The sequence below is a fragment of the Corapipo altera genome, unplaced genomic scaffold (assembly GCF_003945725.1).
Source record: "Corapipo altera isolate COAL_440 unplaced genomic scaffold, ASM394572v1 127, whole genome shotgun sequence".
NCBI classification, from domain to species: Eukaryota; Metazoa; Chordata; class Aves; order Passeriformes; family Pipridae; genus Corapipo; species Corapipo altera.
In genome coordinates, this window is record NW_020885389.1 from 1 (window position 1) to 13,159 (window position 13,159).

Genomic DNA, 13,159 nt, shown 5'->3' on the forward strand with positions numbered 1-13,159 from the left:
TGGAGAGTCCCTGGGGAGGCTTTGTCAGGAATGGTCCTTGGGGGGCTCCTTAATGCTTCAAGGGACTGCAGGATTTTCAGAGCAATTTGGGTTTTGCTTTTCATTTTGCGTTTCTGAGAGGTTTGTGCAACCATGGCCTCCAATTACCTGCTGTAATGAGTCCCTTGAGAGCCTCAGACAGTGACAACCCTCAGAGGGGCTCGTTAATGCTTCAAGGCATTCAGGGTTTATTAAGGTACTTTTTTTGACACTGAGCCTCTGAGAAGTTTGTTCAGTCATGGCCTCCAATGACCTGCTCTAATTAGTCCCCTGAGAGACTCTGTCAGTTGGGACACTCAGTGGGGCTCGTTAATGCTTCAAGGGACTGCAGGATTTTCACAGGACTGTGTTTTGCTTTCCACGATGAGTCTTGGAGAGGTTTGTGCAATCCTCTGCAATTACCTGCTCTAATGAGTCCCTTGAGAGGCTTTGTCAGTTGTGACACTCTGTGGGGCTCATTAATTCTTTGAAGTAGTTCAGTTTCTAAGGGCACTTTGGCTTTTGCTTTTGACACAAAGTCTGTGACAGATTTGTGCAATCATGGCCTGCAGTGATCTCCTTTGAGGAGTCCTTGAGGAGCCTGGATTGGGAATGGCCCTCAGTGGGACCCATTAATGCTTTGAGATACGTTGAGTTTCTCTTCTGACTTGGACTCATGGAAAGGTTTGTGCAATCTCCTCTCAGAGGAGAACCTCACCTGAGGTTCAAGGACTCAGCACCAAGTGCACCGTGGGGACCACGGGGCTCCTTAAAATCCATCAAGTGCTAAGAAACTACAGCTCTGCCTTGATTTTCCTCTAGTTTAGTGCAGTTAATCAGGAAGTTTTCTTAATACACAGAAATACTTCAAAGAGGTTCTAATAAACATGCATTCTTCTTTTCAAGGGTGTAGTTTCTTACTTTTCTCCTTTGAGAAGAGTTGATTGCATCATTTTCTGATTGATATGGATCCAGGGTCTCTCCTAAGGAGGTTTGGACTGGTTGGAGCTTTCCCTTGAGGTCTGACACAGTGTGGACAACCTTGCTCCACATTTCCCAACCCCGTCCTGTCTCTGCTCAGTCTTCCGGGTCCTGCTTTGCTCACAGAACTGGCTGCACCCAGCAAAGAGGGTTTTTTATTTCTTTTCTTGCAGCAATCTGAAACTCATAAGGGTCACCTTTGGTAACAGACCCTCCTCAGCTGTGAGCCAAGTCCCCGCTGCCAGCAATGAGGTTCAGCTCCCCCAAGGCAAAACCGTGCCAAAAATGTTTTAGACACCCAGGAAGTGAAATAATAAACAGGAATAAAGAGTTGGTACTGGGGGGACACTTGGGGATCCTGGGGGGCACTTATGGGGCAGTTTTTGGGGGGGACATTTGGGGGACACTTGGGCATCCCAGGGGGGCGCTTCGAGGTCGGGGGTTGTGCCAGGGCTGGATGCCTGAAGAATGGACACACAGCCCTGGAACCATTGGATCTCCTGGACCATTGAAGTGCCTCTAACAGAAGATGCACGACCTGCCTGCCCTTCCTGCCGAGCACCAGCTCCATCTCCTGCTCCTGCCCAGCGGTTTTGCAGAAATCCAGGGCTGGGTGTGGATTGAATGCTATGGCAAGGGACAGGATAAAGTTGCTTGGCTTCCACCCTTGGTGTCTCAGTGTTTATGATCTTGGGAATCCTCACGAACCTGGAACAATGCCAGATTATCGGTTGTTGTAAGATATGTACGTGGAGATTGTTTTGATATGTGTTTAAATCTTCTTTGAAAATACAACTGATAGTAAACAATGTAAAAAAAAAAAGAAAAAAGAAAAAAATAAAAGAGAAAGTAAAAAGAGAGAAAAGAAGAAAAAAGGAAAAAAAAAGAAAGGAAAATAAGGGAAAAAAAAGAAAGGAAAATAAGGAAAAAAATGGGGAAAAAAAAAAGATAAAAAACAAAAAAGAGAAAGAAAAAAGGGGAAAAAAGAAAGAAGAAAGAAAAAAGAGGGAAAAAAAAACACAGAAAAAGAAAAAAACCAAACCGTCCTGTCATACTTCTGTTCAAGTGCAAAGGGCCGCTTTGATCCGCCGCAAGGACTACAACTCCCGTGGTGCCCCGCGCAAAGCGCAGGCGCGGCTGCGGGCGTGTGGGGGCGTGGCCGCGCACTGATTGGCTGCGGCGGTGTTCTCTAAGGGCGGTGCGCGCGCAGAGCGCCGTGTTGGCTGCCGGCGATGCGTGATGGCGGCGGGTCTGTGAGGGCTGGCGGGGGGTGCGGGAGAACGGGGCTCTGGGGATCCCCTCGGGGACTGCGGGGAGCGCGGCTGTGGGTGGGAAGGCCGCATGGCTCGGGAGGGTTTAGCGCGAGGGTTCGGGGGTTCCCGGGGACGTTTTGAGGGGTCCCTGAGGGGGTTTGGTGTCCTGAGGGGACTCAGGGGGGAGATTGAAAGTCCCTGAAAGGATTTGGGTGTCTCTGAGGGGGTTTTGGTTTCTGAGGAGATTTGAGGGGTTCCCGGGTAGGCTTTGAGGGTCTCTCAGGACGTTTGGGGTTCCTGGGGGGCTTTACGGGGACCTTTTAGGCAATTTTTGGGTCTCTAGGGGGTTTACGGGGTCTCAGACGGTTTTTAGGGTCCCTGAGGGGGATTGGGGGGTCCCTGAATAGGCTTGGGGGGTCCCAGATGGGTTTTGCGGGTCACTGAGGAAGTTTAAGGGGTCCGGGGGGATGGGGGGATGAGGTCTCTGAGGGGATTTTGAGGAGGTTTCGACAGGTGGAGGGGTGGATTTCTGAGGGGATTTCAGGGGTTTTGAGGGGATTTTGGGGAGTCCCCTAAAGCCCAGCAGTGGGTTCAGGGGGTCCTCCAGCTCCCAGGGGAGGGGTCCTAGGGATGCCCCCCAAAATCGGGGGGGGGGAATATGCTACATCTGGGTAAGGGGATCCCAGTGCCCCCAGTATATCCCAATAACCTCCCAATGACCCTTAGTATGGCCCAGTTACCCCCTCAGTGACCACCCAGTGTGTCCCAGTGACCTCCCACTGCCTGAAGTATGGCCCAGTGATCCTGCAGTGAGCACCCAGTAACCCCCAGTATGGCCCAGTAACCTACCAGTGTCCCCCTGTGTGTCCTGGTCATCCCCCAGTAACTCCCCAGTTCTCTGCCAGTGCCCCCCAGTGTGCCCCAGTTCACCTCCAGTCCCTCCCAGTGTCCCTCAGTAACCCCCCAATCCCTTCCAGTGCCCCCTGGTTCCCCCCAGTATCCCCCAGTAATCACCCAGTGCCCTGCAAAGCCCCCCCAGCTGTCCCCAACATGTCTTCAGATGCCCTTGGCCTTTCTGTGACTGGGGAAGGGGGGGGGGGGGCATTTTTGGGGTCAGAGGGTCCAGGGGGGCTCCTGGGGTGAGATGGAGGGTTGAGGACATCAGGGATGGGGTTTGAGGACGTTGGGGAGGGGTTTGGGACAGTGGAATTGGGGTTTCAGGGGGTGGAACTGGGCCCCTGGGGAGGCCCTGGGGACGCTGGAGACACCAGGAGGGTCTCAGGGTGTCAAGGGGGGGAACTGGGACACCAAGAGGGTCCTGGGGACACCGGGGGGGGGGTGTCTAAGGACTCAGCTGCTCATGGCAGAGCTCCTCCTCTTCCCCCTCAGGCCCCTTTAACCCCCCCCAAATGTCCCTTAGCCCCTATTTTCCCTTTAATCCTCTCCCCCCCACAGATGCTTTTGATCCCCCAAAACCCCTTTAAACTCCCCTAAATGCACCCAAAGCACCCCAAAACCCCCCAAATCCTCATCTAACCCCCTGCAGATCCCCCCAAATCTTCCCCTGCCCCCCCCCCCTCAAATTCTTTCCAACCCCTCTCTGTAAAGAGGGATCACCCAGCACCATGGGACAGGAGCACAGTGGGCTGTACTGGGGGCACTGGGCTGTACTTGGAGGGCACTGGGGGGGCTCAGGTGTCCCATGACAACGTGGCCCAGCTCCAGGAGAGATCTGGGGAGCAGTGAGGAGGTCCTGGTCTGTCCTGGTCTGTCCTGGTTTGTACCCCCAATCCCCAAAACCCCTCCCCAGCTCCCCCAGGACCCTCCCAGACCCCAAAGCCCCCCAGAGCCCCCCAGGCCCCTGAGTTGGTCCTGCTGCCCCTTGAGCATCTGCAGCTCCTGCAGAACCAGGCATTTCATCAGCAAATGTGCAGCTGACACCAAGCTGGGGGTGTGTTGATGTGCTGGAAGGCAGGAAGGCTCTGCAGAGGGACCTGGCCAAGCTGGATCCATGGGCTGATTCCAGGGGGATGAGGTTCAAGCAAGCCAAGGGCTGGGTCCTGCCCTTTGGCCACAAGAAGCCCCGTCAGCCCCCCCGGGCTGGGGCCAGAGTGTCTGGAGAGCAGGCAGGCAGAAAGGGAGCTGGGATGGGGATGGACAGGAAGCTGAACAGGAGGCAGAGTGTGGCCAGGTGGCCCAGAGGGCCAATGGATGGTGGCCTGGCTGAGGAAGAGTGTGTCAGCAGGAGCAGGGAAGGGATTGTTGGCCTGGATTGAGCGCTGGTGAGGCCACCTCTGGAGTGCTGTGTCCAGCTCTGGGCCCCTGAGTTGAGGAAGGCCCTGGAGGGGCTGGAGCAGGAGCAGAGAAGAGCAGCGAGGCTGGGGAAGGGAGTGGAACACAGGTGGTGTGAAGAGAGGCTGAGGGAGCTGGGGGTGTTGGGGCTGGAGAAGAGGAGGCTCAGGGGAGACCTCTTGACTCTCTGCAAGTCCCTGCCAGGAGAGTGTAGTCAGGTGGGGGTGGGGCTCTTGTGCCAGGAAGCAGCAGTAGGACAAGAGGGCTGGGTCTTGAGCTGTGCCAGGGGAGGTGAGGTTGGATATTAGGAAGCAATTTTTTGCCGAGAGAGTAATCAGGCATTGGAATAGGCTGGGCAGGGAGGGGGTGGAGTCACCGTCCCTGGAGGTGTTGAAGGTGAGACTGGATGTGGCATCAGTGCCATGGTCTGGGAAGCACAGCAGTGTTGGATCAAGGGTTGGACTTGATGATCTCGGAGGTCTTTTCCAACCCAGCTGATTCTGTGATTCTCTGATTCCCATTCCTATGGCAGCACATGCTTGAGGCTCTGTCCACAGGGTGATAGAGATGTCTGTCCATATCTATCTCCAAGGTTAGTGTGTAAATGTGTGGTGTTAGCAAAGCAGGCTAAGTTCTGGGATGGTTGTAGAAGAAGAAAGAAGCCCCCAGGCCAGTGCAAGCAGGCAGTCCTCAGCTTGCACCTCATGTCCCCTCCCTACAGGTTCCTGTCCTTGAGTCCAGGCCCTGAGGTGAGGCTGAGAAGTGGCGCGGAGGTGAGGCCAGAGCTGTCCCTGAGGTGAGCCTGAGAATAAGTGCAAGGCAGAGGTGCTGCTGAGGAAGGAGAGCCCCGTGGTGGGGAAGAGATAGAGCTGTGATTGCCCATCCCCGAGAAGGTGCTGTGTCCATCCCCTGTGTGCCAGGTGAGCTGGGGCTTTGCTGCGGAGCTGCGGGCACTGATTTGAGCAGCCTCAGCCCTCACATCCCCCCAGCCAACGCTGGCTGCCTGGGGGGCTTGGGAGGGACCCCCAACCCGTGTGCCCCACACTCAGCTGGCAGAGAGAGAGCCAAGGGACAGGGCCACGGGTGAGGGACAGGCAGGACCATTGCAGGGCCACGGTGAGGGCACAGCCTGTGGCAGCAGAGCTGCCCAGGGCCGGGGGCAGCCGGGGCTGTTGGTACCAACCAGTGCTGGGGCCAAGCAGAGCACGAGGCCTCTTGCAGACCCCTGGAGCAGCCTCCCACTTGCCAGCCCTGCCCTGGTGGGGTGACACTGTCCCCTCCCTCCAGGACACTCCCGCCAAATCTTTGGTGGGGCCTTTTGTGTCTATTCCTGGTTGCTGATTGATGCTGGGAACCTGAGGGCCCCTCTGCAATCCCATCCATGGGGCACAATCTCCTCTGCAGAGCTTGACTCCCTGCAGACTTTGCAGGGAAATCTGTGCTGGCGGCCCGATTATGTCCTGACCCCCCATGGTCTCCCCAGGATATTTGGGACGAGTTCCCCTTTCCCAGGTACCCATGGGATGGGGGGGCGACTGTTCTCCTGCTGTGGAAAGGGTTGGCAGAGGGGGGCTAAGGGGGGGGGGGGAGAGGGGGAGGGGGGTTGGCGTGGGGGTGCCTTGGTGTCCCCATGCCTTGATTCCTGGAGAGCGAGGGAGGCTGGAGAGAGGGGGGAGCTGCGAGAGCCCCAAGAGCCTGGAGAAGGGGAAGCCTGGACAGTGGGGACATCTGGGATCCCAAGGACAACAAAGTGGAGAACCTGGAGAGGAGGAATGTCTGGGAATGTGGCACCTCGAAGGCAAGAATCAGAGAAAGGACTCTTGGGGCCCCCAACACTCCCAGCATTGCTAAGTGGGACCCCAGCATGCCAGACAAGGGAGACTCTCTGAACCCCAGAGAGGAGAGACCAGAGAGAGGGAACTTCTGGGAGAGATTTTTTGGGCTATTTTTTGAGATATTTTGGAGTATTTGTCAGCTGAATCTCAACTTTTTTGCAGTTTAGGGGGGCAGGAGTCTTCTTGCTAGTTCTGAGGGGGTTTTTTGCCTGAATCACTGTGGTTTGGGTTTTTCTGGGTTGAATCTTGGTGTTTTGGAGGTTTTTATGGACACAGGATGCCTGGTGAGTTCTAGAGATGGACTTGTGCAGGAGGAACCCCCAAGCCAACGCACTCAGCCCTTGTTTTCCCCCCCAGCAAGATTTGTCCTTCCCAAAGCTTGGGCGGATGGAGGAGGAGGCTGCGAGGAAGAGGAAGATGTCTTGGGCCCCCCAGGCAGGTGAGGAGGAAGTCAGTGGCCCTTTGGGCGGGTGTTGTGCTGGCTCTGTCAGCCGAACATGGCCCCGGCTGCAGGACGACCCCGCTGCCGCCGCCGTCCTGCCGGGGCCGGAGTTGGGGGGATGTCCTTGGCCTTCCCTGTGGGCCGGAGGCAAATCCCCTCCCTGTCCTTCTTGCTTCCTGCCCCAGGGCCCGAGCTGAGGCTGGAGAGCCCGGAGGACAAATCCCCCTGTGAGACTCTGGTGGGAGAGGCCGTTTTGAAGGGCTCCACGGCACAGGAAGGCAGCGGGGAGGAAAAGGGCCGGAGATCCCCTGCAGGAGGGGCTCCAAAGCCAGCCAAGGCTGCTCTGAGGAGGAAAGAACCAGCCTGTGTGGGGAAGGTGGCCGGAGCTTGAGCCAGAGCTCTGACCTGGTGGTCCCTGATCAGCCTCCCAGCAGGAAGAAGCCCTTCCGGTGCTTGGAGTATGGGAAGAGCTTCAGCAGGAGCACCAACCTCCTTACCCACCAGCGCATCCACTCTGGGGACGGCCCTACCCATGTGGGGAATGTGGAAAGAGCTTCAGGAAGAGCTCCCACCTGATCCAACACCAGCATATCCACACTGGGGAACAGCCCTACATGTGTGGGGAATGTGGGTGTGGGGAGTGTGGGAAGAGCTTCAACTGCAGCTTCAACCTCCTTACCCACCAGCACATCCACACTGGGGGACGGCCCTATGAGTGTGTGGAATGTGGGAAGAGCTTCAACTGCAGATCCAACCTGATCCGACACAAGCACATCCCCACTGGGGAACGGCCCTACAAGTGCTTGGAATGTGGGAAGAGGTTTCAGAGCAGCTCAGATCTCCTCCTACACCAGCAGACACACACGGATAAGAGGCCCTTCCGCTGCACCGACTGCGGGAAGGGCTTCAGCCAGAACAACAATCTAGTCAGTCACCAGCGCATCCACACCAGGGAGAGGCCCTACAAGTGTGAGGAGTGTGGGAAGAGCTTCACTCACAGCTCTGGCTTGACCCAACACCAATGGACCCACCAGTAAGAGAAGTCCAACCAGTGCCCCACCTACAGGAAGAGCTTTGGCTGCTGCTTCCACCCCGAATGAACCCCCTGATGAGGAGGCAACCCGTTGGAGTCCAGTGACTGTCACTCCATCCCTTTCGACCACAAAGGGCCAGTCCCCTTTCACAGGCGCAGGTTCTTCCAACAGAACCTTTCTGGGGGTGTGTGTGGAGATTCCTGCCTTGGCTGGGGACCCCCCAAGGTCACTGCTGGAGGTTGAGAGCAGAGATTTCCCCCCGAGCGTTGGTCTGGGGGAGTTCCATCCAACTCTAATTAAGAATTAGTTCTTTTGTGCCAGCTTTAATAGAATTGCTTCAACAATTGCTTTAGTGTAGAGCATTGTCCTATCTTATTCTGTACTCCTGGTAGTTTTAGTGTTTCTGTTGTGCAGTAAATAATTCTGATTAAGATCTTTTGTCTGATCACTTATAACTGATGCCTTAAGCCCCTATTAGCTTTTATTTTTCTAATTTTTGTAAGCCTTGTAAGTTTTATAAGTAGTAGAAGTAGATTTTAAAAGCAGCAGCCCTCACTCCCTTTCCCTGTAGTACAAGTAGTTTACACATTCCTTAACCCTCTTACCCCATTCTATGCTCCCCATATCAAATCTACCCCTGAATTCAGTGGTGATGTTTAGTCTCTTGTCAAGGCAAGGCCTATGCTGTTTAGAGAACACCCATGTCAGGGCCTGAATAACAAAACAGAGTCAAGAACTAGGTGACTGTGTACCTTTGTGCTCTGAAAATGGTGAAGATGATGAAGGAAAGGCCCCCAGACCCAATTCTCAGGGGGTGGACCCAGGACAGATCAGAGCAAAGGCTACAGGGTGGATACACTTGGGATTGGAGGGATGGTTTTATAAAATGTAACATCTCGGGCACAGAGGTGCATGGGTCTTGTAACACCTATTGCCTTGGCACAATTAAACCCTTTCCTTATCTCACCCCTAATTAACTGCTCCTGAGTTATTTTTTAGCATCAACATTCCACGGCATCATAACCCTAAATAAATTCATTTCTATCAGTAGATCTGATTTGCCATCATTAAGACCTCGGGGACAAAAGTGGTTCAGTCACACCTCTGTAATTTCTCTAAACTGAAAGTGTTGGCATCATCCAAGGCTGAGATTGGATGCAGTAGCCCCCAGCACCCCACAGTAAGCTGGGAGCTCAGGGGAACCACTCCCTTTCCCAAAACCTGGTTTCCAAAGACCCCCATGTGACTGCCGGACCCACCAGACCACTCCTCCTTTTCCACCATTCTCCCTGTTCCTCCCGTTTTTCTGTGGTCCCCTCAATCCCCAGCCCAACCAGGATCACTTTTGGGGTCCCAACCCCCACTTTTTGCCCCCCTTCCCACCCCTTCCACATCATCCCCCCACTCCCCAGCCCCCTCATGCTCAGTCTGGGGGTCCCACCCTCCCCTTTTCCCCACTCTTCTGACCTCTCCCACCCATTTCCCATCATCCCCCAAACCTCAGTGCCCCTCCCCCTCCACTTTTGGGGGGTCCCACTCCCCTCCCACTCAGTTTGGGGTCCCACCACCCCTTTATCCCCTCTGACCCCCCTTTTCCCACCGACTGCCCCCTTCCCACCCCCCGCTCACCTGAGAGCTCCTCGCCCGCAGCCGGGGGGGCTCCCAGCACCACCAGTGCCCAGAGAAGTCCCCCAGAAAAGGGGTTGGGTGGGGTCCTGGGTGGGCTCTGAGTGCATTTGGGGGTCCTTGAGGGGCTTTGGGGAAGTGTAGGGGGGTTCCCAGCACCTTTTGGTGTGAGCTGGGCCCTCCCAAAGCCCCCCCAGAGAAGGTTGACACAGGGGACACAGGGGGGTCCCCTTTCCCGATCCATCCCGGGGCCGGTTCTGCTCCCCCCAAACTCAGCTCCAACCCTTGGGATTCCCCCAAGCCCCTCCCCCACTGCCTCCCAGACCTGTGACTGGAGAAAACTGGGAAGCTTTCCTGGGATCACTGGGAGCAGCTGGGTGGTGTCAGAATAAAAGCAGGGGAGGGGGGGACACACGACCCCCCCATAAACCTTGCAGGGACGGGGGGGGTCCAGGCTGGGCCTGAGGCCCTGGGGAGGGGCTGCGGCCGCCCGTGGCTCAGGAGCTCTGTGGGAAGAGAAAAGGGGGTGACACCGGGGTGGGGGGTCCCTGGGGGGGCACAGATGCTCAGGGGGGACACACGACCCCCTGGGACCCCCCTCACCTTCTGGCACAGGTAGAAGCCGAGCCCCAGCGCCAGGGAGATGAAGGCCAAGAGGAAGCCCCTGACCCCTCCTTGGGAGCAATTCCTCATGCTGATGGAGCCCAGCAGGGCCGGGGCCGCCGGCGGTGTCCGATTCCGGCAGGAAGCGGGGAGGGCCCGGCGGGATCTGATAGAAATAAATCAAGGCAGAGCTCTCTCTTTCTTTTACCCCCTGGGCAGGGACCATCAAGAACTGTCCCTGCTTCACAGCAGAAACTGCACACACTTCAACTAAGTCTGTGGAAGAATCTGCTCTGTCAAAGTTGGCCCTGGGCTTTTATGCTTATCCACTGATGGATCAACAGTCATATATTCCCAGGCCAGTGAGCAGCTGATCTGTCAAACTCTGCTTCCAAAAGCAGGATGTGTGTTGGAAGGCTGGGGAACCAGGCTGAGTTTGGCACAATTCAACACTAAACCAACCCCTTGGCACCAGCAGGAACTCCCCACCGAGAGCTTGCATTGCTTGCATTCTCTGATGAGATTCTTTTACAGGTAGAACATCCTGCTACAAGGGGTCTGTTACTACCCATCCCAGAAAGGGGAGGGTAACCCAAGTTCTTATTAATAAATCCCTTGGGGTGGATTAGAGTGAAACGATACTGAATAATTGGTGTTTGAAAACATATATATGTAGGGTTTAGTTTAGAACAATGTTGTTTCCAAGGTAAACAGGTATGTTGCCATTTTGGGTGTTATCATCTCTATCTCTCATCTACAGCAATATGGCATAAAGAGAACCTTTAGGGAAAATGCATAAGGGAAAGGCAGGATAAGGGTAAGGGAGAGTAAGGGAAAGCAGAGACGAGAGTGGAAGGATGTCTATAGTCACTGCCCACGGGGTCCAGAGATGGAACTTGGCAGTTGCAGCTCCAGTGCCTGTCAGTTGAAGTGGTGGCCTTGATCCATTGGGGGTGGGGGAGGGAAGCCCCCACACTCCAAGAAGTTATGAGTTATTATATCCATGGACAGTGTCCCAGGCCGTGCCACGAACCCCCAACATCTCCCGGGCCTGCGCAGAGTTCCCGTGAGGGGCCTGGGAAAAGAGATTTTCCTGCCTTTCAAGATTGGTCCAGGGGGAATGGGCTTTGATGGGCCATCAGAGGTATAATGCAAAAGTCCTGCACCTGTATTATACGCCACCCTTTAGCACAGTAGTTTACACAGACCCAATCTTATTACCCCATTTGATATCAAACTTCCTAAATTCCTTTAGCGTGTTTAGACTTCTTTTCAAGGTAGAATTGTAGAAAAACCCCTCTATTGAACACCATCACACCCTAGGCCCGGACAACAAGATCTCACAAGAGACAAAGCAGGTTTTCAGTGTTTTAATGGATTCCACAGTGTGTTTGGAGTTGCATCAGCTGTCAGTCCAAGATGGGCCATGTCAGAACTGGTGAGGTTGGGGGATGAGGAGCGAGGTTGATCATACAGGGTCAGTGTGGATCTCCTGAGGAGACACTCAGCATCAAGATCACTTGGAGAACACCTTTATCACCTCTTCTCTGAACTAAAATATATCCATAATTGAATTAAAAAAAGAAAAGTACAAATCCTGAAGACTTGTTTTGAAATTACCTTGAAGATAATTAAAGGAAGACAAAGAGATCCTGAGGGATTTCTGGATTTTAATGAGCCCCATGGTGTGTTTGCAGCCCAGCCCATGATCCTGAGGTACTGAGAGAAGATTGAAGCAGCTGCTGAAGAAGTCAGAAGCCAAACTCCAAGTGCCTTGAAGCATTACTGGGCCCCACTGAGGGCAGGCACTGACAAAGCCTCCCCAGGGACTCCTTTGAGTAGCTCCTTGGAGGCCAGGAGTGCAGGCAGACAAAGGCTCTGGGCAGGCCCCTGCAATGCTGAGCAAAGCCTGCCTTGGTTTTGTGGAGCACAAAGGCCAAGGCTTGAGCCCCAGGCCCTGGCCCAGCAGATCCTGTCCCTCCCGGCTGGCTCAGGGCTGTTTGGGGGGCACTGGGATGGGAGGGGGAGGAACAACAAAGGCCCAAAACAGGGCAACCCCTGCCAGGCTCCTGAGGGAGGGACAAGGCAGAAACCAAGTGCAGAACCTGCAAGGCAAGTTGCTTGTGGTGGCCTGAGTGGCAGAGGCAGCTGCCAGAGGCAAGGGGACAAAGGCCTGCGTGCCTTTGGGCCTTGCAGCCCTGCCAGAGCCCTTGGCCATCTCTCCTGCAGGCTGTCCTGCCCTGACCCTGCTGCTGCTCTGGCCTTGCAGGCTGCACACACCCCTCCTGCTTTCCCACCCCCCTCCCAGCAGCATTTCTAGACCCTCCCTGATGTCTCTGCACCAGTTCTGGCTGTTCCCTGGATAACAAAGCCATGGGATGGGCAAGATACTCTCTTACTGACCTCTTACATCACAAAGCTCCTCTTTGAGTGACACTTCTTCCTCACATCCAGTTTGAACCTTCCAAGCTGCACTTTATGAGTTTCTTTTTCTTTCCAACACCAAGAAAAGCTCCATCCTGTCAGATCTCCTCTAGACCCTCTCCAGTTCTTCCTCATTCCTCTAGAATAGGGAACCTCACAGACAGACAGACCAGTCCAGATGTGGTGACCCCAGGGTCCAAGAGGGTGACAACTCCCTTGTCTGGGTGCCCACACTCCCCCCAAGGCAACCCCATGTGCAGTTGACCTTAAATCAAGGGGCCGTTCTGATTCTTTTTAACGTCACGGAATCAAGTGGCACCATGACACTGCAGGGCCTCCTGGAACCAAAGGAATGCAGGGACACTGTGGAATCTCATGGAACCAAGGGACCATAGTGACACTGAAGAGTCTCCTGGCACCCCCTGTGCCTCCCCAGAACTCCATGGAATCAAGCAGAGCCGCTGCCTCCCCCTCGCCGCCGCACGGACCGGAGTCGCCAGCTCTGCCCTGCTTGGACACCTCTGGAGTCAGCGTGTTCTTGGGCAGCACAACTGATCTCAGACCAGAGATTTGCCCAGATTTGGCTTTGCCCCCTCTTTCCTTGGTTTGTTTTTCGTTCTTTGTTCGTTCAGGGGAAAAGGGGGAAGGGAG

General features: G+C 55.0%; 1 protein-coding gene and 1 long non-coding RNA gene across 2 annotated transcripts; both read left to right on the plus strand.

Annotated features, from left to right (window-relative positions):
* Positions 1-4,961: 4,961 nt before the first annotated feature.
* On the plus strand, positions 4,962-5,977 carry LOC113940459. The gene is made up of 3 exons (XR_003525443.1): positions 4,962-5,136; positions 5,266-5,464; positions 5,832-5,977. It is a non-coding gene; the product is annotated as an uncharacterized LOC113940459 (long non-coding RNA).
* Positions 5,978-7,435: 1,458 nt separating this feature from the next.
* Positions 7,436-7,858, plus strand: LOC113940458 (zinc finger protein 664-like). Its single transcript, XM_027631608.1, has one exon. It carries the CDS (start codon positions 7,436-7,438, stop codon positions 7,856-7,858), a length of 423 nt encoding a protein of 140 aa, XP_027487409.1.
* The last annotated feature ends 5,301 nt before the right edge of the window (positions 7,859-13,159 follow it).

What these genes read in the sequence shown, in the direction of transcription:
- LOC113940458 (XM_027631608.1), top strand. Translation starts at nt 7,436, where the DNA reads ATGTGTGGGGAATGTGGGTGTGGGGAGTGTGGGAAGAGCTTCAACTGC.